Here is a 24,716-nt window from a genome sequence, read left to right on the forward strand (position 1 = left end):
TGTAAAGCAAATCATTTCGGTTATTAGAAGAAACATCTCGTTGCGTCTGCCGCCCTGATTGCCCATTTAGGTATTAAAATACCACATGTGTGTATAAATAGGTGTACATAATAATAAGTGTCCCCCAATCATTTGCGTGAAAGACAAACCAGACGTGAAAAAACAAAAAAACAAAAAACAGTTGCACGAACGAACGAACGAGAGAGAATTTCGGTCGATGCTGCCATTTGTTTAATAGCTCTTTCGCGGCCTTTCGGCCTTTTTTTCCTTTTTTCTCTTTCCCGGAGAAATTCCTTTTTAAAAAAGTTAAACGATGGCAAACCGCCATCACCTGACCGCCCGCACCGACGTTTAAATGCCACCAGTCTCTTTCTCTCTTCTTCTTCTTCTTCTTCTTTTTTCTCTTTTGGTTGGGAGGGGAATTCAAATAGAGAGAGAAGCGGGAACAAAACAATCGACACAACTATTTGACATTGAAACTTTTTTTTTTTTTTTTTTTGTTGTGTTGTTGCTGGCGCAATAAAAATTGGCGAATCAATTCTCCCCTCTCCCTTTTGAGATGAAAGATTGTTACGCCATAATTGGATGCCAGTCTGTCTGGCGACGTCCTGGGCGGCAAATAATCATTCCGCACGATATCTCCTAGCCTACTACATGTACAGAATTTCTTTGAAGGCCTGTTGTTGTTGTTGTTGTTACAGATCAATAGACTCGCAAGAAATCCAGCCCCCTCCCAACATCACCTGTATACAAAAGACACCTGGAAATATAAAGAGGGTCCGCGATAATCTCCCCTTATACTTTTTGAATGGCCGAAGCTTTTTCAATTAAACCTCTCGGCTTCTGCCGGGGGTCTCAAGCAGAAAATCGAAGGAATTATAAGAACATGACTGGAATCTTGTTAGCTTTAACGTCCCGTAGGATATAAAGAAAAGACAAATTAGAAAATTGAAAAAGTGAAATAGAAACCAGAGACAGACACAGACACACACACAACGGAACACACGCGTTACACATATAATGGCAGAGAAGAGAAATGTTTGATTATTCCAAACGCTTGGAATCTTCTACCAGGAAGTGCCGGTGTGGCGACAAGACCCTCTTGGTAGAAAACATTGTTCAAATTTCATTTTTCTTCAAGTGTTTCAAGTTCAGATACTTCTGAATGTGATTGTTTACCCACAGATAAAGTTGTGAGGTATACAAAAACAGGCCCGATCTGCAGTCGTTCTACACGTGAGCTATTTAATGAACGACCTGACTGAGAAAAACAAAAACGACAAGAGAAAACAGTTCCAGTCAAAGGCCTAGCTCAGGAATAATCGTACCCCGCATAGATTTATGATAAACGCCACCCAATAGTTGGAAAGGAAAGAAAGAAATGAATTTGTCCTACCTTTAAGCCTACAGCCAGGCCCAAGTGTCCACAAGTGCTCCATTCATCCGCAGAGAAGTTGAAGTTGAAGCAAGAAGTTGAATCCACCAGGAGGGATAGGTAAAAGGGAGTCCTCGTGAATACACCCACATTCACATGGGCGTACACGAGGACAAAAAAGAAAGGGGAATTGAAGAGATCCTTAACTCGGTCGATACTGGAAGTTTCTCCAATTAAACTGGATGCTGTTTATCTAAATGAAAAATTTCAACAATGAGTTCCGAAAAAAAATATTTACAGAAACAATGACAAGCAAGGATAGGAAAAGTTGAAACTGAGACAGTCGTAAACCAGAGGTATACCCTAATTGTGAATCAACAGGAGAATTAAAGCTATCCATGAAATGAAATGGAAACTGCATTTGTGCAAGTCATGCATCATTTAAAAGTCTGGCAGGTTACATGCAAGTTCATAAAAGTTACGAAAATTATTACCTAAGTGATGATACTGTGATTGTTGCTGATGGCAGGAGGTCAAAAGTCAAATCATATGACTGGAGGTCCAGCACAAGTAAAATTTGCTGTTACGATGGCTGGCTCAGGCCCCAAATCTACACAGAGAAAAAGGTTACAATATAGTGCAAACAAATTGCCATGCATCGACAAGGGGATAAATAATGCTATTCAGGAAGGAAGTAACAATTTACAAACTTGGAACAAGTTTAACTCTTCAATTTAAGCTCCCATAGCCATCCCATTTTAATCTGCTGAGCATGGTATAAAGAGTCCATGCTGCTGAGTATATTTACCCGCCAAACACAAACAGCATGGAGAGCATTGGAAAGCTGCGACACCAAAGTTGGCATGACGATCACAAGATTTTTGTAAACATTTTTTTTGCATCCATGTCCAAATCTCAAAAAGTGATCGTTCCATTTTTCTATGAAATCTTTTATATACTATATTAATCTCCTTTTCAAACTTGTTTTGAATGCTTAAGAGTACTTGTGTTGTAAAGTAAAACGGTTGATAAGGAATAGCAGACGACACTAATCGTCTAATAATTAAGATTCGGCAATACTTTAAAGATATCGATTAGAAAATTCCAAACTGCCAAAAAAGAAAAAACGGTTTAATACTTTAATCGCACAGTTAACATCCGCTGAACGGATCGGGATTATTTCCACATCCAAAGAGCGGGAATAAACAGGATTTGAAACATCCTTCATCCAGCGCGTCCGTCCATCCATTTATTTTCTCTGGCGGAAATTAAAAACAAATAACCACAGCTGCCGAGAAGAAGAAGAAGAAGTAAGTTTTTGCAGCTTTTCGACCTCGCGACTTGATATATTTCTCGGTATAGATTTCGACACAGTCTTTCTTTATAGTATACCGGGAAGAACCGAAATGTGTTATTTCATCAGAGTGTTTGTATGTAGGCGAAATGAGAAACAATTGGAAGACCCTCCTATTTTCTCCTATCCCAGCCGACGACGACGAAGGTGGAAGGTCCGGCGGTGACCCCACCCAACTCGCTGAGACTGGCCCACACACAAACACAGACGGGTGCCGCAAATAAATAGGGAAGTAAAAAAAAGGGAAAATAGAAAACGATTTTCCGAAACACTTACAGAAACACATACAAACACCCACAAACACGCGCCGCCATCACACACACACACACACAGCGACCGCCGGTTGCGGTTCTTTCTTTCTTTCTTTTTTTGTGTTGCTGTTGTTTTTCGGTCGCCTTTTTTCTCTTCTTTTGGGTGGACGAAGTCTAAACAACACAAGAAGAAGAAGAAGAAGAAGAGGAACGATGATAAGAGCGCCATAACCCCTCGGCCTTATTCGTCCGTCACACGACTGCAGCGCGTTGAAAAGGATCGGGACCAGCTCTAGAAAAGCCCCAGAGCTCACGCCAAAGGCGCCGAGAGAGTTGTTATGCATACATCGCCGACGCCCTATGAAATTCTTGGATGGACGACAGCAGCAGCAGCGATCCAGCAGCAGGTGACGGGGCGTTGAAACGTTATTTTCCCTCTCAGTTGCCGTTTGAACTTGGCGCTTCTGCCATTGGAATCTTTTTGTATAAGACGCGCGCCGCAAAAAGACGTTCAATGTAACACAGACACAGACTGTGGGGGCCGGGAAAAAGTCTCAAAAGATATATATACAATTGAGCGGGCAGCGATGAGCAACACAATCTAGAAGTGGGGTTAAAATGGACGAGTCGAATTTTCTTTCTTTTTTTCCCCGTCGACCACCCCGAGGTGAAATGTCTAGCGGCTTTTCTTTTTCGTGTGTGTGTTTAAAAGCGGAGCCTGTTTACACAGGAGAGACTGGCCACTATACTATCTACAACTTCTCCCTAAATATCCCGACAGGACCGTGGCAGATGCGGTCAAATAAAAACAGAACGGAACAGATTCCCCGTATTCTCTCTCCAGTTCTTTTTTGCTTCTTCTTCCTTTCTACATCCCAGTGTGTGTGACTGAATTGTTGGACATGTTGGGTGGCTCTTGGCCCTTTTCCCTTCACACTTTATGTACCACCGGAAGAAGAAGAAGAACCCCCCCCATCTTTTATTTTATTTTTTTCCCGCGTATAGCTTGTCTATATGCCGACGACAGGATCGACTTGGATGGCTAGCTATCTATCCAGGAGGACCCAGTGTTGTTGGCGAGTTAACGCGCTTATCGATATCAATCTGGGCCACATAGTTGTTGGCCGCCTATGTCTATGTGTGTACACTCTATTATATTCCGGAGTTGAAAAGAAGAAGAGACTTTTTGACATGGAGAGGAGGCACACATACTACACACAGAGAGCAGAGTATAGTCAGAGGAAATGACTATAGGCACGCTGGCCGTTTTTTTATTTTTTTCGAGCTGCTGGGCGACCCCCTGTCGTTCGGTCGCAGAAGGAGGCCGTCATGAGCTGGTTCTCCTTTTTTCTATCGTGTCCGTGTGTGGGAAAACACCGAGACATTCCAACAGCAGAGACAAACAGAGAGAAAAGAAGATAGTCCTCACCGCCCGCTCCTGTCTCTCTCTCAGACTCCGCGCTGCCTAAATAATCATAAAAATTTACACACGGTACATCGAAATGGACTTGTGGAAGGGAAAAAGGTCGAAAACAAAAAAAACGGACCACATAAAGACTTTCAAACACCCAACAAAAAAGAAAAAAGCCAATAGCGAAAATGTGCGCACCCATCAGTGAAACTGGGAAAAAATGGGGAGATTTATGAGTCGTCCTTTTTATGTCTTGTGTGCGCGGACGACGCGGCCCGGCACTGAATGATAATTTCCTCAATAGCCTCCACCCACCCGTGTACACACACATTTACCACTGGGGTATACCGACGAATATGCACAACAAAGTGAAATAGATTATCGGTTGAATTTTTATTCTTTTTAAAAGGTTAACGGACTAAAAAAAAAAATAAAAAAATGGACCCGGTAATTATTATCCGATTCCGGTATATTTATTAAGGTAAAAAAATTGTGGGGGGTTAAAAATTTTGATGTTTCTTTTTTTTTCTTTGAATATAACAACAACAGCCAAGGGTGGGGGTGGGGGATGACTCTTTGACACGGCCCGGTTTGAAAAGAAAACGTTTCCGACACATTCCACCGCCTTTTGATCCGGTTGTGGGTTATCTGCTGCGCTAGCTACAAGTCAAAACTTGCTTGTCAATGTGTGCACAATCCATCGAGACACACACAGGGAAAATGTCAAAGTATTGAGAGACCACAGCAGCGCCTATTAGAAGGCGGGGGATATACATTATCAAAAAAAGGAAGGAAGGAAAAAGAAATATTTTCCTCTCAATCCTTTACCGTGTTGCAGGTATAATATCAGAGCCGTCGTCGATGATATAGCTCAAAAGGAATAGAGCGATGTGGGAATAGAAATATAGAAATGAAGAAAAGCGTTTTTCGGCTACTAATCTCCTTTTAAAGAGACAACATTCTTGGGGCATGTATTTGATTCATGTCCGGTTGTATATACATACATACGCACAGTCGATATACATTTATGTACACGCTATATCATACAGCCCCCCTATGCCCCAGAAAATCAAAGGACAATGTTTCGACTTTTTCCAGATAGATCCCACACATATCATCCAGCAGGCCCATTTTTTCTTTATCCCTTTTTTTCGGTTGAAAATATTTTGTGTGTCCTGTCGGATCTTGTCTTGAAATCTTCAAGCAATGAGGCCGATCAGGTGAATGATACCCAAGGGTCAATCCTTTCCGCGACGTGGGCATCTTTGACCGTCTTTCTCCTATTTTACTTGTTTTGTTTCCCTTTTTCATTTTATTTTATTGTTTCTTTTTATACCCTCCATTTAGCCTGGAAAACTATTGGATAGAAACCGTACAGCTATAAGGTTGTCTGGGCCCACAGGAGCTCGGCGTTGATCGACAGCGAAATCATCACAACTTTCTCATCCGGAGCAGAGCTAAATTCAGTTCGAGAGAAAATTAAAAAAAGGATCGCATTCACAGGATTTTCTCTTGTACATTTTCAGATCATTTTCCAAGATTATAAGGTACAACAGACCGCTCGACTTTTGAACATGTATATTGGCTGAACAAAAAAAAAAAAAAAAAAAAAGAGGACTACACATACACAAAGTCGTGTGAGATTCTTATGTCAAAACTAGATTGACCCCAAAAAATCATCCGAACTGTATAGAATGTAAATTCACAGTCGTAGACAATTATACACAGTTAAAACAGTGTGTCTATAAAGATTGGATGAAATGTATAACGCGTTTATTTATATATACACATATCAAAGGGGGGTGTTATGGAGAAACCCATTCACCGACATTCTCCTTACTGCCAGACTTCCCACAGGAATTTTTTAATCTCCTAATAATGCAGGATTCGGCCTGACTGGGCCAAGAGTCTCAACTGGGGTATATCTATATTTTTATGGTATGCCCAGCTCCTCAGCCGTAATGCGATGTAGCCTACTACTACTACACATCAAAAGCTGTAGACTGTATATATGTAGGCAATAAAAGAAAATGGTGAAGCGCTTTACAGCCAGTGAGAGAGGGACTATAAGACCCAATCAAGCGAATATGTATGAAGACAATTGGAGGTTGTCTCGTTTTTCCCTATTTATTGGTTTTAATTTTTTTATTATTTCCACCAGATTTTGATTCAATTCCTTTTCGTAGAGGGGGGACATTTTTTTAAGAGACTCTCTTTTGTTTTAATGAAGTGTTTATGTACATACGCACAAAAAGCACAGTACATATACATCTAAAAGTGGACGGACATATCCTCGAAACACCTTCTCATATTCCATTCACCGTATCAAAGAAAAAAACGGCTTAAAAGATGTGGGTACACACACATACAGACGACAGTGTGTGTAAGATATCGCCCAGCTTTTCTTGTTTTTTCTTATTCTTCTTTATAATTCTTCACAGATGAAAAGTATATGGCTAATCCCTTTAGACAGGATTACAAGGTCCGGCGAAAAAAGAGAACGGCCCTGTTTCAAATTGTGTATACAGACGGGCGAAATCTTCGGGTGTACCCAGAAACCCTCGGCCCCTCTCCTCGACACATTGAATAGTATATACATCCTCTACATATGCCACATGTTATACTTTTTATAGCCCCACGCTGAGTATTTATAGATAGGCTGACCAGTGCGCCCCATAATCATCCAATCAGCTTCCTTGCGTGTGTGTAGTGTTAAACCCTAGATTCTCAATGTAGGGCATTCAGAGACATTATGATCGAATGGCAATGTGAATTTATTTTATTTTTTTATTCGATTGGACAATGTATAAACTGAGATTTATCGATGAATTTCTACAAAGTGTTGATTACAGTATTGGAGAGATATAGGATTTCAAACCGAAATTGTTTTCTTGTATGAACTGCGGTAGTAAAATTCTATAGGGTATTCGGCATATCGGATGCGGAAACATTTCACTCGGTTAATAGCACGGCAAAGCTTTTACCCACACACACGCACACACACACACACAAGAGAATGTAGCGGACTGTTATTACAATAATAATAATGGACGACGAGAGGCGATCTTCGTTTTTCGCTGACCCATACGAGATTATCTTTTTACGAGCAGCCGCGGTGAGTGCTGCCAGCATTCCGGTTATTACTCATTGAAATGTGGCCAGACTTTATAGCCTCTGCTGCTGCTGCTGCTGCTGCGACCGCGCTATATCGACTTATAATCCTGATGGCTTTCAGCAGCTCCATTTCCCTCCAAACTATAGTTTCCACCCTTTCCATTATTTGATTCAATTGTCAACTACCTACGTATATAGTCCCATGCTCAATTGCTTTTCATCATCATCATGGATCGGCTGACCGGGGGACCGGGGACTCTATAGACTATCGTTTTCGTTCTAAATTACTTTAACGACTGTCGCCCACACTTATATAGTTCGCCACTATGTGTGCAGCACATAGTACGTCGCTCATCATCTCTCATCATTGACGGGCCCAATTGACTGCAATTGGATTGACTTGACCGTTATAGGGTCGTCTTTTTATTATTGGATTTTGTCTTTTTTGCTCCCTTGTTTTGTTGCCAGCTTCATTCCTAACTATATAAGCTGCTGCTATTATTTTCAGCCCTATGTATCTTTTGACGGGACCGAGGAATTTCAATTTTTCCCCATTTTCATTATTATTATTATTTTGTTCTTTTTCTTCTTGTTGGGTTGCTGTCGAATTGAACGGTTCCCCGGCGCGCCGCTATTAGCACCCGCAACCCAAATATTGTGGAACGGGTCGCGGCCGGGACGCGGGACTGGAGATGCTTTTTTTGGTGGTGAAGTTTTTTGTTTTTTTGTTGTTCGGTGCGGGGGGAATTTAAAATAACGAAACACGACCTCTGCTGCTTTTTGGTGAAACAGGAACTGTTACAACATTTTACGGCGCTTATTCCACACAAGCACTACTCGAGAGAAAGAGCCGTAAAAAGAAAAGTGGGCAGCCGGTGTAAAACAACGCCGCGCGCTGACTTCCCGCACAACCACTTCTTACACCACCAGCGGGAAACCTTGATTACAAGCTATAACTTACAATCAAATATGCCGTTTAACGGCTGCTTGATTCTCTCTCTCTCTCTCTCTCTCTCTCTCTCTCTCTCTCTCTCTCGTCTCTGACTGTTGCACCAGTCGACAAGGGAATTTTTTGGTGTTTTTCAACACACACACACACAACTCTATACTATATAGGCTGTTGTATACTAAATGGGGATTATTTGAATCTGTTTACCCGCGCGCCATGGGCACCTCCTGTTTACCAGGGCACCTCTGTGTAAATCCTATGCGGACCGGACTGTGTTTGTTTCATTAGAAGAAAAAAGGGGACAAAAGAAAACAAAAACAGAAAAACTAAAACTTTTTATTTTAATTCTTGTTGCTTCACTTGTTGGATTTTTATGATCCCCCCCGTTTTCATTTTTTTTTTCTTTTTTGATTCTGGAATCACGGTCAGCAATTTCCTAACGACTGCCAGACGAAACAACAATCATCAAAGCGCGCTAAATAGAATTTCTTTTAAAAAATAAGAATAAAAATTCCAAAAATTATATTAAAAAAAGAATAATAATTAAGGCGACATATCCTTTGTGTGGGCAGCATTCCTTATTCGCCTGGACTTTAACGATTTGTATATACACACAAACGCTGACGGTGACTTTAGTTGGGGGAGCCGATAAAAATATGAGATGTGCTCCGTGATGAAATGTGTCAGCGCGCCGCTTTCTTATGTGACATGGGACGACATTTCTTTGGTAGCGTTTGTATTTTGTTCCACGACGTGCCACTTTATAGTGTACCGGTTGCCCCCCTCCATCCATCCATCCATCCATCCACTCCCGCCTAATAAGTGTGGGTAGTATATATCGGTCCTAATATGCAAACGCCGGTCGGGCGGTCGTTCGGGATTTTGTTTTTGTTGTTTTATTGTTTTGTTCACATTGTGGCGTCGATTTCAACTAACACGAAAGAATTTATGGCAGCTCTTTCCTCGTTACCCGTCTCACCACCCAGCAGCACCTCCACACCAGAAGCACTATACTAGTGCACACACAAGAAAAGAGAAATGGGGGGGCCAGCAGCAGCAGCAGCAACAGCATCTCAAAAATTCAAACGCATTAGCCCGAGGATGACGACTGATGTTGGCCGGTCGGAAACAACCATGGGAAAAGGGGCGTCAAATTCTCTCTCGCGACTATCTACTTTTTCTTTTCGTATATCCCTGGCGACTCGCTTCATTTTGGGATGGAAGACACACAGCACACACACACACAAAGGTGGAATGTCGGGCCCGCCAATCACAGATCCCGCGGTCAGCGCTTTGACAACATCAGGCCCCAATCAGTGCTGTGCGAAAAGCTTTTTAATTGCTCTTCGAATGCATCCACTCTAAATGCTTTTCTCTTTTCCAGCAGGAGAGAGAGAGAGAGAGAGAGAGAGAGGGCCGGAGGATGATGACAGAAGGTGGAAAAGAAATAGAATAGAAGAAGGAGTGAACATAACAGCGCGGCAGAGAGATAGATCTACGCAACGTATACAGACAGACACGGGGCAGATGAGGCTATATGTTTCACTGTGTGTTTACAGCGAACAAGATGATGCGCTCGAACGACACGGACTTTCAATAGAATCTGACAGTTGTGATGTTTGCTTTCTTGTTATCTTCGGGTTTTCTATTTTTCAGCCGATCTGTCAAAGGCAGGAACGGCGGATAGCTGGAATAATCCTGTTAGAAAGCAAATTGGAGTTCAATTCGACGTGAAATTTGGACTCGCATGACAACGGTGGAAACTGGCTGGGCTCAGCGCTATCGACCAAAGGGGATGATTGGGATGGCATCTTTTGGTAGAAAAATGAAGCACGCACTCAAAAAACCATATCTTATAAAAAAATTTCATCAATCGAATTGAAATTCAATCAATCAACGACGACGGCAATATATCATCGTCTTTTTACACGATGAATAATTCAAAAATATGTAAAGAAATCTTCGCTTGTTGTGGACATTCTTAACATCTACTCTTGCCGTAATATTATTGACTATACGCTTACTTTCTTACTTTATGATTTTCGCATGGCGCTACTGCGTTTTGAGGCTGCCGCCTTCCCTGTATTAGCACTGAAGGCCCATTTATTGTTAAATTATAATTTCTCTCGGATTTCCCCTTATCTCTGAAACAGACTCATTTTGATGAGATATTCGCCATTTGGTAAGTTTACCAAATAAGATACCAAATAAGTTTACCAAACACGTCATGTAAACATGACATGTTTACATTGATTCTCTAGTCGATTGAACGCGAGTTTTTTAATAGCCTTGATGCTTATCGATAGATTTTTATCACCAGAGTTGGTTGTGTGGTAATTAAAAATATAAAGAAATTAGAGACGTTCAGTTCGTTGCAGCCGTCGATTCAAAATATGACGCCTTTAACATCTTTGATCACCTGTTTTTTGGTGGCCATTGTGGTGCCGGTTGCACCACAAGGTTTGGACTTTACACTTTACATTTGCACCAGTCTTGGAAATTGTCAGCCCGAACAAACAAAATTATTAGCAGACTACTACTATGTCTGCGAAGATCAAGTGACATGTAACGAGGTATTACAAAGTTTTTCCCTTCCTCATATTTTGATTTCTATTATAATTGACGAGCACCATGAAATAAACTAAATTATTTGTTCTTCATTTTATCATTTTTATGTAAAATTGAAATTCGGTAACTATTTTTTCAGACGGTTCCCTTAGAAAGTTATGAAAAAGAACTTCATGTTACCATTACGAATGGTGATGAAATGACATTCGCGCACTATCAAAGGGGCGGCTCCAGACTCCTAATGGCGAGTGGAGACCAGTAATCATATAGCAACACAATATTTATAACTTGATTTAAATTCATTATAATAAAACCTGTTATAAAAAAGTATTTTATAAACCGTTTTCACTAGGTATAAATTGTTTTATCCTCTGAATCGGGAGTTCACCTTTGACGTGGATATGTCGACAGTCGGTTGTGGTAGGAACGCAGCCTTAGTTTTTGCTGGTATGCCAGCGGACGGAGGTCATGCGGAATTCGGATACGCTGGAGCTATGTACGGAACTGGTGTTTGTGCTGGGCAGGACGATCCTCCAAATTGCCTTGAAATGGACATTATAGAAGCAAATAGTCTGGCCACCATGTTTACGGCTCATCCGTGTAACGCCACTGCCGGAAAATGTAGTGGTTATGGATGCGGACTCAATCCTTATCCGCTGGGACACAAAGACTTTTACGGTCGTGGGTCAAATTACACAATAGACACAACTAAACCATTTACAATCATCACTAGATTCATTACAACCGACGGAACGGACGCCGGTGATCTGAAGGAAGTCCAACAGCTTTACTTTCAAAACGGCCAAATGATTTTTACACCTGAGGTGGCAGATTGAATCCTTTCATCACCAACATTAGCAATAACTATGTTTTCATATCAATTGTTACGCAATTTTTATTTCAAGGTTGAGGGAGGTTTTTCAAGCCTTTCGGATGAATTTTGTGATTATCATTACATACCAACATTACCACCAGGATACGAAGACTATTTCCACGGAATCACTGATGGAGTGACTCCTGGCATGAAGAAAGGAGTGGTGTTAATTTTTAGCCTTTGGGGGGATACAGATGATACTTATATGTGGTGGCTTGACCAAGAACCCTATGGACCTTGCCCTGTTGAACCAAATAATCCCAATTCTACCGTAACTTACTCGAACGTTAGGTTTGGCCCAATTGGTTCCACTGCCTAATGAACTTCAAATGATTTAAATGAAAACGAAAGAAACTGCTGTACCCAACTGGACAAACTATGGCTATCTTCCTTGGAAATATACTTTAATCATGCAAGTAATCAATTATAAGTGTAACAAAAAATAAAATAAAATAATCAGAATTAACTAAAGAATGCTTACAAATTATTTTGTTCGCTTTTTCTCTTTGTTTTTGTATTTGATTCATTATTTCTTTTTTTCTGGTACATGCAGACATTGCTGAGGCAACCGATAAACGTTTCGAAACTCCTTTGGATTCATCATTTATGTCCCGAAGAATGTAGAAATTTTTTAATCTAGTGTTATGTACTAGTTTAAAAATAATTTACTTCGAATATTTACCTGTAGCCTCCTGATCAGACAAGTTCCGGATGCTGAGTTGCACAACCGCTAAATTAGGATCGTGCGCCAACGTATCCTTTTAACGTTGTGGGGATAGTAGAAAGCGGGTTTTTTATTATTTAAGCATAGAATTACTTATCTAATCTTAGAAATGTTCAGGATTATCGTTGTTTAGAACATTCTGCTTTTTATAGAGTAATTTTAAATGTATAATTCAGCTTAGTTTACCCATTAAAATTAAAGAAAGTCCAAGCCTGGGATGCTGTTTAGTCTTTTCTTGTGTTTTTTGACAGATCTGCTGACAAGTGACAAGCTCAAACACACAAGAAAAGACTAAACAGCATCCCAGGCTTGGACTTTCTTTAATTTTAATGGGTAAACTAAGCTGAATTATACATTTAAAATTACTCTATAAAAAGCAGAATGTTCTAAACAACGATAATCCTGAACATTTCTAAGATTAGATAAGTAATTCTATGCTTAAATAATAAAAAACCCGCTTTCTACTATCCCCACAACGTTAAAAGGATACGTTGGCGCACGATCCTAATTTAGCGGTTGTGCAACTCAGCATCCGGAACTTGTCTATTGAGTTTTTTGGAAGATATTAGCTTTGCTAGTCCTCCTGTGTGTAATGAGCAGGTAATGAGTTATGCTGAAATGTTTGATCAGTAGCATTTCAGTAGCAGCATTTCAGTATTTTGGCTTCGTCACTGCACAAATTTATCAACAATTCCGAGAGCACCATGTTGATCACGTGAACAAAATAAACATCGAAGATTTAAACTAAAAATAAAAAAAGAAAGAGGTCTCACCGAGATTTGAACTCGGATTGCCAGATTCAGAGTCTGGAGTGCTAACCATTACACCATGAAACCTTGTTCCCAACTTTCACTGCTTCGAAAAAATCAAAAGAGAAATTGCCAAGAGGTACATTTATTCAGATTTTGAAATGAAGTAAAAATTACTTTTAATGAAATTAAGAATTAATTGACAATTGTCTTACAAAAACTGAAATTGAATGAGAGACTGCATCTATCCTATCGCTGTGAGAGTGTGATCCATGAAAACCCGTACCAAAATACGTTGTAAATAGGGAAAACCCGAAATACGGGGAACCGTCAAGGAAATTTTTTTCGGGGCGGGCCTACCCGAACCGTGGCGTTATCTAGTAGTCAGTTAGATAGGCTCGTAGCTTTAGGGCTGAACGAAGGTGTCAACAACTGTCAAACCTAATATTCCAGTCGAACAGCTACAGCTTCCATCGGAGTCTGGGGCTCGTCAAGTGAAGAATCCGTCTCCCATAAGCTAACATGGGAAATTTAGTTCCGACGGATTCCCGGTAGAGGGATGTGAAAAATCCGAGCAATCTCACTGCAGTCGACGCTACAGCGAAGTATTCGTTGTTTGTTGGCGAATTGATCGAGCTATACGTCATATAGACTACGAAGTCATATAGAGTCATAGTGTTTCCACGATGTATTAGGAGAGGTGGGTGAACGCGAGAGGAAAAAACTGTGCCAACTTTCGGTAATCATTCTCACTTCTGCCGCTAGGTTCTCTAGTGTTAGTGGCCCTGGAATCTGGCGCGAAGTTTAACCATTGTGGATAACGCATCTTTGTTTAAGGGTGTTTCAGTTCAGTAAAAATAAAATTAACACCATGCTAGTTTGTAATAACGTAAAATCAATTACAATTTATTGATTTAAATAATATAAATTTAAATAAATAAGTAGTGTTGTCGTTATTAGTGGTCATTGGGAGAAAAATAGTTAAAATTGGGGAATCTAACAAACGTAATCGTCGTAGAGAGGAATAGTAATGGGAGCATGATATACCTGGTCGTTAAGCCCAAGAAACTTATTACTTATTGCCTTTTCTCACGCCGCAGTGACATTCTTCCTGACTTTCTTTTCGAGATGTTCACACAAATAACACATATTACCTTTACCAGATAACAGTCTTAGGCAGAAACGGGATCAGAAATTAGCATTTTCCTTGATACAGGTTTAGCTTTAGTTTTTTTAATTTTCACCACCATTTACAGAGTTCTTGATGATGAATTCTTCTTTAGAATTTCTAGAACACACATGATCTTTTCTAGAAAATTTTCTGTCACTTCTTTCCATATTTGTTCCCCATAAAATGAATTGCCTTTCTTCTTTTGGTGGTTTAAATACCTTGGCATCATTTTCTTTTGCTGATTTGTATCCCGTAGAACATCCAACCACGAAACACTTCACCATTTCACCACACGATGTATCAAAAACACATCACCACAACTTAAAGAATGAAATTATAAAAAGAAACAACGAAATGGAATCTAAAAATCTACTATCAACAATGGCAGACGCTTCACGTCAGAGAATTCGCGCCAAATTCCAGGGCCACTAACACTAGAGAACCTAGAGGCAGAAGTGTAAACAATTCCAGAAAGTTGGCACAGTTTTAAGAGGGGGCGCCCAACTGCGTTCGCCCACCTCTCCTAATACTGTACATCGTGGTGTTTCTTTAGATTGAGACGTTTTCGTGGTGGGTATAGTAGTATAAATTTCACTGTTTGTTTCACTAAGTTGGATTTCATTGATTGCTTTGCCGATTCATGCAGGAATTTATTGTGCTAATATTGCAAGTGCTGGCTGGACCTTCGCTGAAGGCGTCTTCCTTGCTTGAATTGATAAATTTGTAGCAAATGAAAGGTATTTCTATGTCATCTATTTAGAAATGCATTTTTAAATCTTTTTTTCCATTGTGAAGGAACATTCCGCTCAATGGTCTGGTGATGGGCACTCATGGTTGAGGAAGCTTTCAGCGATTCCACAACCACACAAGTAATGAAGTACTAGAACATATGTAATTTCACTTCCTTTCTAATTTCTAAGTTAATAGAAGCTGTCGTTGACCATTTAGATTGCCACAGCTTTCACCAAACAACAAGTACTACGAGCCCAGGCAGTTTGAGTCGACTAAGTGTCTAAGTCTATGTGTTGTTATTGAACACTTCATTGACGGGGACAGAAGTTAACTACATATTCCAAGATGCACTAGGCCCCCTCAGGAAAAAATACTCCATACGTTTCATCAGATGAGTCAGCTGCTATCACTGTTTCTTCGTTTCCTTTATGGTGACCATATTGGTCAAACTACTCTCAGTAATGAGCAACTAATAGAGTTGTTAATCATGGCTGGCCGGTTTGAGGTCGAACAACTTAGTTCCGGCTTGAAGATATCCTCGGAGGTGAAGTTTCTAGGCCTGAGCTTTTGCGGTTAGCCCTGGCGGCTGACTGTGACATTAATAGAGCCGTCAACTATTACCTTGCGCAGCCGGATCCTAGCACAGACTAAGAGGGTAAAGACTACGATCGGGGATAGGGCTGAGAGGAATGCTTGAAGCTATGCTCGTCCTATGCCGTATGGTGGCGCGTCGAGCACACAAAACGAAAGCCATTATTTTTCCTCTTTCCCTACTGATTTGAGTCTTCACACACCGTAAGTTTATAATTAAACCATTAACATTTCAATAGTGATGTTTTGTGTAAATATAGCTTAGAAATCCCCCATGTTGTGTGAATTTTTTTAAATTTCTATGTGATCTCTAGACACAATCTATAAATTCCTTTATTAAACCCCCTTTTTGCCCATTTTCAGGCCCAGGAAACAGCGTTTCACGATTTTCAGGCCCATTTCAGAAAATCGTATGCATCCACACGACATACATAAATCCTCAAGTATACGGGTAGTAGTAGGGGAGACTGGAGTAAAACGGGACACCGGGTCAAAAGGGACAGTGGGGGGAAAAATAGTAGATGTTAATAAAACTTTAAAAATTTTTAGTATGTTATGTAAATCTGTATAATCTAATTTGGCATGAAATTTGGTTGGTTTTTGTCAATAACTGCATGAGTTATTGACAAAACAAAAAAAACGGTTTTTTTTTAGAAATTTTTGTCTCCGCCATTTTATGTTTGAAGAAACAAATAAACGCTAATGGCATGTAAATTTAATATGGAAATGAAGCTGATTCATTTCTTGATCGTTTAAAACAGAAATTATAATTTTAGATCGATTAGTTTAGACAGTATGAACTTTAAAAAAAAAGTGTCTAAACCGGGAAATCGGGACAGCTGTTTTTGGCTAATTTGGGACAGTTACGGACCAATCAGCGTACAGCATTTTTAAGAGGCTCGATTTCGTAGCAACGCAGGATGTCCTACTGCTCCATAAGGGTTTTTGTATTTATAAGAAAAAAGGTTCATTAACACAATAATCAATTTGAAACATTTATAAACTCAAAGAGTATATGCAGTGGAACACTTTTTCAATTTTTTTCAATTTTATTGATGAATTTTAAGGCGAAAACGGAGGACGTCCCTCATCACCCACCCCAGTGTCCTCAATTACCCCCAAAAATAGGCCCCTCCCACAAATCTGAGGAAACTTTAAAGGTATTTTATGGGGAAATGGTTCATTATTAAATTATATAAAAAATATGGGGGGTTCATTACAATATGGAATACATAAAAACAAAATTTTAAAGAAATTCAATAATTAGTTTGGGAGATATAGGGGGAAAACAAAAACCGTCCCGTTTTACTCCAGTCTCCCCTAGTAGTACACCACTATTGAATTTGAGGGAGACTATTATTAACTCTAAAAGAGCAAATAATTCTTCTCTCAATTCTTCATCTCAATTTTTCTTTTTGGGTGCTGCCTGCCTTTTCAATAATTGTAGTTTCTGGTCATGCGCGTTGCTGCATCTACAGTAAATAGAAATTTAAGAATGAATAACAATTATAAATTAAGAACGGAAACTTTTTCTCTTACCATTGGAAACGACAGAGAGGAAACCCTTGGCGTTCGGTTCTTTCGATTGCGGAATTGATATTCGGAATCTTGGATTCATTAGATTAATTCGGAATTGCGACCAGATTTCTCCCTTGAGATTGAGAAAGAATTTTGATTGCGGAATTGATATTCATCAATTAATACTATAGCAACTGCTGACCAGTAAAGATGCCAAAGTTTTTCGGAACACCGAAAAAACTGTCGTCGGTTTTTTTTCCTCAGATACCTCCAGTCCGTAAGTCATGAAAATGACGGAGGACGGATCGATGCCAGCTTTATCTAATTTCTTCAAATTCACCGCCTAATTTAAAAAAAGATAGTAACATTAGTAACTAATAATAAGAATAAAAATAACTTACAGTTACTTACATAATTAGCTCTTTTGGCATTGCAATCGCCGGGACAATTCATCATATTGCCGACTTTCCAATTTTCGGCGTAATGGTAAGCAAAAAGATAGGAAACATAACCCAATGGCAGATGTAGATCTTCTTCGCCGGGTGCTGAACGATCATGTTTAACCTAACGTTCTTCGGTGCTCAAAATTGATCCGCGACCAGCAGCTTCTTGAATTATGTGAATTTCATAGTCCAGTCCAGTTTGCTCACGAAGAAAAGCTTTGATTTGCCTGAAATAATTGATACAACAATTATTAAGAGAACAACATGACATGTATAAGTGAAAAATTACGGAGAATTTTCGACAACAGTGTCTTGTAACTTTTTAAAAAAAGAAACAGGAATCGCTTTTCCGGATGAGGATCTCGTGGTAAGAACTACGCAAAATACATTTGCGGACGACTGGAGAAGACTTAGGGGAGGTACAACCCATTTTACAACAGTGGATTTTATTGGTGGACCGAATTCTTTGCATCCAATGCAAATATGACGAAACATGTCCACATTATCCACTTGCCCTTGATGACCATCGTCCTGGCACCAGACACCCAAGCCTTCGCTATTTACGTCAATCGCTACGATGACTTCGCCAATTGGAGTGCGGTAGCCACTTTCCATTTTCGGAAGACGTGAAATGGGACCTTTTTTCCCTGTCACTAGTAATAAAGCAAATTTTAAAAAAAATATTATTTATTATAAGCCAAATTTCTAGTAATATATAATATGAACAAAATAGATTTGAAATAGTTACGACAAATGATAGTATAGGCAAAACATTAGGCGTTGTGGCAAACACATAATAAATTTAAAACCATCAAAATCCAACTAAACAGTAGAAGATATGGGAGCCAAATTTGAAAGACATTAATTCTCTGAAAGGGGTACATAGAGCAACGGTTCCTAATCCCATTTTTATGCAGTTGTCAGCAAGCTTCGGAAGCTATCGAAGAGCTCGAGAATCAACAGCGCGCCTCACTAGCTTCTCATCAGGCGGAACAACGATCTCTACAGCAGAAACTTCAAAAAGGTAACAGCCACTAAAAATACATTCTCAAGTTAAATGCTTAAATTTTCCAAATTATTTAGAAGCAAGAAGGAGATGGATAAGCTGCAAGCAAAAGTGGATCAGCTCATCAGTGAGTCGTCGTGCAACAAGAGTTGCGTGTTCACCGTCTTCGCTCGCGATCACGGCAACCCGCGACAGGACGGCCGCACTTATGTCACCGTCTTCTTGGCGGGGACGACCTCCTCGACGCCAACGATCACGACCCCATCATCCGCTTCCGCTACTTCCCGGCCACGGCCGACTTCGCCACCGTCGACGAAAACGCGCTCGACAACAGTTATTTTTGGGTTTCAGAGATTGAAGAAAAAAGAGAATTTAATGTCATTGTTTTGTCCCCCGGTGGAAAATTGTGTTTTATTCGAGGATATAAACCAACCAAAAATCAAAAAATTATTCCCTTATCACATGTTATCATAAAAATCCAATCTCTGAAACCCACCACATTAAGAAATCGAATTTTTAAGCTTCCAAAAAATGAACATGACAATATTTCCGCCAAATATACTTGCCAATTAGCAAATTTAGTATAATATTTGTTTGTTTGTTTTAAGAACAGTAGCTCTCCTCATAGTAGCTCCCATGGTTGCGCCTTATCCGCGCGCACCCCTTCAAATTTTTCAATGTCATTAACAATAATGGAGTGCTGGTGATGAGAGTAGTGGAGTTGGTACAGATGGATTCAGAAAATAATGGGTAGATTTCTTTTTAAATAATTTTCTTCAGTTAGTATATTTCTTTTTTTTTAAATCATCTTTTCAATTTCAGAGGAAGTAATGAAATTTTTCTAATGAACTATCTGGTTATTAAGAGAAAAGCAAAGCATGGTGAATATTTCAGTTGTCACCTGCTCACCTGTGTCTTACTGTATTAAATCTGTACTGTTTTTTAGTTGTAGAGGATTCACATGTTAGAATAAGAGCGTCAGGTACTGAAGAGTGGCTTGCAGGTGACCAGGAGTTAGATAAAGCTCGAGAGATTTCTTCTATGCAACGTCTTTTCGTCCGTTGCCCCTTGTCGTCCCTCAATGCTCAGTCTTAGTCTCTGCCGGCTACCCGTGCTCGATTACTAACTGGTTTGCCTCCTACAACTGCTTAACAGCTACTCATCACAATCATTAAACGGATTTACTGTTTTTTTCTAATTGATTTTTCAAAGAAACCAACAGTTCCATTGTTAAGCGCAGCTCCGAGTTTTGAGGAATCCGAATTCCATACAAGTTTGTTAATTCTGTATTTAACATCCTCCGATAGAATCGTTTGAATATTTTCTTTTTCTGTTACCTGCTAAGCAAATTCATGTCTTATTTAATGCAAATTACAAGAATTTGTTCTAGTCCCATGGCATATTTACCTCAAATTTCCACACATTAATTAGGTTATCATATCCACCAGAAGCCAGCATCTCTCCATCAGGCGAAAAAGCCAGCGTTTTTATTGTTCTCTGATGCACTTTGTCAAGATTATAAAGGAGAGCACCTTCAGACGCATTCCAAATATTAATCGTGCCATCAACAGATGCGCTATATGACGAAACAGTTTCAAACTGAATGCAAATGATTTTCATCTTTTTATATATCACCTGGCTAAAATCAACTGCAAAGGATTCCATTCTATCGTTGTCACTGGAGATTTGTGAAGAAGTAGTTCTTGATGTAGGTGTTTTTTCGACCAAACCTTGAACCAAAGATGAAAAAGTGTACCGTAAAAAATTTGTACTGAAATAATTTACTTTGACTGCATGATCATCGGAACATGTAGCAAGAAATGTTTCTTCCCCAATCGACCATTTGCATTCGTTGATTTTTTCCTTGTTTCCAATCATAATTTCAACATTGTGAACACAATAATTGATTAATATTCATCTTAAATGATCTACTATATAGTTACTTTACATTATGAGCGGAATCTATTTGATAACAAAGATGTAGGGTTTCATCATAATGCCGAATTTCGATTATTTGTACTGCAAATTTCGAGTCCAAGGATCCGCAGACAGCCACAAGTGGCTTTCCTTCGTTGAAATTTGCGTAATAAATAGTGTCAAACTCGTGCTGTGTCCATTTCGTACTGCGATTGGGTTCTAATAGATTAGTCCAGATCACCATGAGCTAAATTTAAAAAATTTAGAAAGTTTTCCAATACACAACAAATCACACCAAGAAAATATTGTAATGTCAGCTTATTATTACTTGATTTGACGATATCCCCAACATAAAGTCTTCGGACGGATGAAATTCTAGACGTCGAGTGTGATTTCCCATGACGTTCGGAAGATGTTGCAACTGCGTCCCGTCTACATCCCAAAAAATTACGTCACCAGCGCAGTTTCCTGCGGCTAGGATTTCTCCGCTTTTCTACATTCAGAAATCCATAATTTAAAAAAAAATATTATCTCAAAAAAGGCTCTTGGCCGCATAAGCATATGTACATACATTCCATGCCAAGGTTAGAAACGGTTTCTTAATTGTTGGACAGTCATTGAATTGAAAGGTCTTATTCTTGGGGGGATTGTCGGATGTATCCCAAACGCTTGTGATTGCATCGAGTGAGACGGATGCCAACAAATTCCTATTCACTGGATTCCAAGCACAATCCGAAATGGGAAGGGCTTTTTCTAATGGCTTTACAACCACCATTTGACTCAGATTTTCTTCAGATGCTGGTTCCTTACTCAACTACTTCAAACAAAAATGAGGTTGTACATTATATGTACAAAAAAGTAGTGTTTGCGATTTAAACTGAAGTTTACCTCCGATCCATCCCATACGCGCCAAGTAAGGACTAGCAACTTAGGGAATCGCGACAGCCAGTACTTCAGGTATCCGTCTGGAAGAATACCAAATTCTTCTTTTTCTTCCTTTTTTAATGTTTCGTAATGAGCGTACTATTGTGTTGTATAAAATAAAATGATAAATACGTATACAAAATACAATTATGTTCAATAGTTTTTCTGATAGACTATAGTTTTTTATACCTTATTTCGTATCGCCCTTATGAGATATGCGACTGAAGTCCCATCATAAGGGTAATTTTTCCGCCTGAAGTTTAAATTTTCCTTGACTTTTGGAGTTAATTCATCTTCCCAATTGGATGAAAATAATTGATCTTTTAAATTTTCCAATGGCTGGATAAATGTGGAATGCTCCTCCGATGGACACTTGATGCCTTCAATCTTTTCTGAAACTTGGCGAACAAAATTGAGGGCCTGATCTGCATTCCAAAAATATGGATGCTCTAACACTTTTTCGATAACTGGTCGATCGTTAAATTTGGGTTGAATCATCCAATCGATTAAATTATAGATGCCTGGACTACCATTTAGCATTATTAGTTTTTTCGGTGGTTTCTCTTTTTTTATGCTGTCCTGACAGGCCTCAAAATTCAAATTACTTCCAATGTCAGTGGTGGCAGAATCATCCGGAGCAAATGGATGAGACCCAGTAGTTGAAGCATAAAAAAGTACCAGTCCAGCAGCAAATACATCAACGGCTTTAGTATACTCAGCCGGAGTAGCAAATAATTCTGGTGCCATCCATCCAGTTGATCCACGTCGTTTGGTTGTCACGTCTTTTTCTACTGCGTCCAGCTTCTTGCTGATTCCGAAATCTGCCAGTTTCAGCAAAGGTTTATTGTTGGGAGTTTTCGTTGGACTGTTACTCTGGGATTGAAATTTCACTAAGACATTTGATGGCTTGATGTCTCGATGAACGATTCCAATTCCGTGAAGAAAATTTAATCCAAAGACAATCTGCTGCAACAGACCACTATCCGGTTTTGAAAATTCTAAATTTATTTTCATTTCGATGTTGTCGATGCATTGTGTCAGGGAGCAATCACAAAGTTCCATGATAATATACCTATAATTTAATTATTTCGATAACATTTGCCAATAAACAATAACACATTTTTCTATTTTAATTCTTACCAATAAAGCTCATCGTCTTCGTGGTTGAAATAACGAACGACGTGCGTATTATTTAGTTCGTCACTGCTTAGTAATTCAATCTCGTTTATGTAAGAATCGTTGAAGACCTTTTCGATTCGTTTGATCGCTCTCATTGATCCATTGTATAGAGCTTCACAAACAATGGTGTTAAAAGAACCCTTACCCAAAACTGGCTTTGCTTTCAATTGCTTTTCGAACAGTTGTGATATTTCTTTGATTTTTCCAGAGGTTGTCAAAGATGCGATCTTAGCTGCTGTACTTTCATCAGAACGAAGAGATTGGAAGAAAGGGTGAGCTAGAACTTCTGAGGCCGTAGGTCTCTTCTCTGGATTTGGATCCAGCATAGCATCGATCAGTTCAAATGCGTGATCGTATTTCTCCAAATCCTCCATTGGTAAGGAATATTTTCCTGATTTTATATTTCCTTGTCGGAGATCCTTTTCATCACCAAACGGATGCTTGCCACCCGAAAGGACGTAGCAAAAAACGCAACCCAACGGGAAAATGTCAGCTAGCCTAGTGTATTTCTCGACTTTGGGGTCGTAGAACTCTGGTGCAATCCATCCAAGGGTTCCGGACGATCCAGTTTTGGTTAAATCACTTCGTCCATCTTTGTGAATGCGACTGATTCCAAAATCAGTCAATTTCATTAAAGGTGGCACACTTCCGTGAGGAAATGAAATCAAAATATTTTGCGGTTTGATATCCCGATGAACAACATCATTGGAATGAAGGTATTCCAAACCTTGGGTTATTTGTTTCAGAATCTCGAGCTTGGAGCCAACCTCTTGTCCTTCGTATTTCTTATTTACTAAATTTTCAAGTGTGTCTTGACACAGCTCTGTACCTATATAGCTAAAGAAAATTAATGTGAATATGATGCAGGATAAACTCAATGAACTCATATATATTTACTTAAATTCTTCGTCATCCTCTGTAACGTAATACTTCACAATGTTTCGATGAGAATGATTTTTTTTGAGTACGTTGATTTCAACTGAAGCGTCACCTTTCTGTATCCTTTTGATTGCAACATCAATGTCATCCTCATATTTACCTTTGAAAACAACCGTTCCAATACTTCGGCCAATTTCATTTTCCCTATTAAACTTAAATTTGCCAACTACTTTTTCTCTGGTATTCGCCATTGCTGTGTATTATAGCGGAAAAACCAAAAAGGCTACCACTGCCTGTTAGTAACTCGTTGTATAAAGGATTTTGCACGACGTATGATGTATGTTGCCCAATGACACAAAGGAACAAGCGGACAGATAAGACGAGATTGTCTCGAATTTATCAGCAACAACAAGACAAAGACACCGTCTTAAACATGTTAAAACTTGGGTTAAAACTCGAGATAAACAAGCATTTTGGTATCTATACCACGCTTTATTCATTTATTAATGCCGGTCATTATACATAGCTAATATTAATTAGAAATTATTAAACAAAAGAAGAAGCACTGAATAATTTTTCCCACACAACCACAACAAGAAATTTCTCATCATTATTCTCATTTCTCTCTTATTCTCATTCTCATTCTCTCTCATCATACGTCATCTAGAAGTTCAGTTCATTTTAAGTTTCATTGAGATAAACTTCTTCTTATTAGCTTTTTATTTCAATACGAAATTGAAATTACAATAAAAAAGTATTTCTCTAAATTATCACAGAATTTTTTTTAAATTTATTTTATCACGTCAATGTTAACATTCTGAAGGATTCTAATTTAAAGAAGGCCAGTATTTATGAAAATTCTAACTAAATATAACGTAATATTTTGTTTCAGTAACTAAATCCCCTTATTAACGGCTGTTAACGGGAATTTCATAATGAAATTCGTCACATTTTCTAATCAATACAAAAAGAATAACAAAACGATAT

The 24,716-nt window shown here is 39.1% G+C and overlaps 2 protein-coding genes, 2 long non-coding RNA genes and 1 other non-coding gene across 9 annotated transcripts; 3 read left to right on the forward strand and 2 right to left on the reverse strand.

Moving 5' to 3' along the window:
* The first annotated feature begins 10,814 nt into the window (after nucleotides 1–10,814).
* LOC124329153 (probable 1,4-beta-D-glucan cellobiohydrolase B) lies at nucleotides 10,815–12,313 on the forward strand. The gene is made up of 4 exons (XM_046788192.1): nucleotides 10,815–11,027; nucleotides 11,162–11,280; nucleotides 11,375–11,846; nucleotides 11,928–12,313. Exons 1-4 carry the CDS (start codon nucleotides 10,848–10,850, stop codon nucleotides 12,213–12,215), a joined length of 1,059 nt encoding a protein of 352 aa, XP_046644148.1. The 5' UTR covers nucleotides 10,815–10,847; the 3' UTR covers nucleotides 12,216–12,313.
* Nucleotides 12,314–13,384: 1,071 nt separating this feature from the next.
* On the reverse strand, nucleotides 13,385–13,456 carry Trnaq-cug. The gene has a single exon. It is a non-coding gene; the product is annotated as a tRNA-Gln (tRNA).
* Nucleotides 13,457–14,620: 1,164 nt separating this feature from the next.
* Nucleotides 14,621–16,220, forward strand: LOC124329267. Of its 4 annotated transcripts, none has more exons than XR_006916709.1 (3): nucleotides 14,621–15,110; nucleotides 15,187–15,277; nucleotides 15,336–16,220. It is a non-coding gene; the product is annotated as an uncharacterized LOC124329267 (long non-coding RNA). The 4 variants fall into 4 exon arrangements; XR_006916710.1 differs by lacking the exon at nucleotides 14,621–15,110 and having other exon boundaries at nucleotides 15,117–15,277; nucleotides 15,336–15,417; nucleotides 15,489–16,220; XR_006916711.1 differs by lacking the exon at nucleotides 14,621–15,110 and having other exon boundaries at nucleotides 15,117–15,277; nucleotides 15,336–15,409; nucleotides 15,468–16,220.
* A 996-nt stretch (nucleotides 16,221–17,216) lies between these two features.
* LOC124329278 lies at nucleotides 17,217–19,377 on the forward strand. The gene is made up of 3 exons (XR_006916725.1): nucleotides 17,217–18,480; nucleotides 18,742–18,848; nucleotides 18,908–19,377. It is a non-coding gene; the product is annotated as an uncharacterized LOC124329278 (long non-coding RNA).
* A 264-nt stretch (nucleotides 19,378–19,641) lies between these two features.
* On the reverse strand, nucleotides 19,642–24,046 carry LOC124329001. Of its 2 annotated transcripts, none has more exons than XM_046787889.1 (11): nucleotides 23,748–24,046; nucleotides 22,812–23,687; nucleotides 21,861–22,743; nucleotides 21,636–21,770; nucleotides 21,319–21,561; nucleotides 21,076–21,240; nucleotides 20,779–20,994; nucleotides 20,616–20,693; nucleotides 20,466–20,560; nucleotides 20,238–20,406; nucleotides 19,642–20,167 (listed from the first exon to the last, which is right to left on the reverse strand). In XM_046787889.1, exons 1-11 carry the CDS (start codon nucleotides 23,978–23,980, stop codon nucleotides 20,012–20,014), a joined length of 3,249 nt encoding a protein of 1,082 aa, XP_046643845.1. In that variant the 5' UTR covers nucleotides 23,981–24,046; the 3' UTR covers nucleotides 19,642–20,011. The 2 variants fall into 2 exon arrangements, with proteins under 2 accessions (XP_046643845.1, XP_046643844.1); XM_046787888.1 differs by having other exon boundaries at nucleotides 19,642–20,170.
* Nucleotides 24,047–24,716: the final 670 nt, after the last annotated feature.

Source organism: Daphnia pulicaria, chromosome 3 (genome assembly GCF_021234035.1).
Source record: "Daphnia pulicaria isolate SC F1-1A chromosome 3, SC_F0-13Bv2, whole genome shotgun sequence".
In the NCBI taxonomy this organism is placed as follows: domain Eukaryota; kingdom Metazoa; phylum Arthropoda; class Branchiopoda; order Diplostraca; family Daphniidae; genus Daphnia; species Daphnia pulicaria.

What these genes read in the sequence shown, in the direction of transcription:
- LOC124329001 (XM_046787888.1), bottom strand. Translation starts at nt 23,980, where the DNA reads ATGGCGAATACCAGAGAAAAAGTAGTTGGCAAATTTAAGTTTAATAGG. An exon ending in GCGTATGGGATGGATCGGAG is followed by an intron (nt 21,562 to 21,635) that starts GTAAACTTCAGT and finishes TGTTTGAAGTAG; the next exon opens with TTGAGTAAGGAACCAGCATC. An exon ending in TGGGGATATCGTCAAATCAA is followed by an intron (nt 20,995 to 21,075) that starts GTAATAATAAGC and finishes TTTTAAATTTAG; the next exon opens with CTCATGGTGATCTGGACTAA.
- LOC124329153 (XM_046788192.1), top strand. Translation starts at nt 10,848, where the DNA reads ATGACGCCTTTAACATCTTTGATCACCTGTTTTTTGGTGGCCATTGTG. An exon ending in ATCAAGTGACATGTAACGAG is followed by an intron (nt 11,028 to 11,161) that starts GTATTACAAAGT and finishes CTATTTTTTCAG; the next exon opens with ACGGTTCCCTTAGAAAGTTA. An exon ending in CTAATGGCGAGTGGAGACCA is followed by an intron (nt 11,281 to 11,374) that starts GTAATCATATAG and finishes CGTTTTCACTAG; the next exon opens with GTATAAATTGTTTTATCCTC.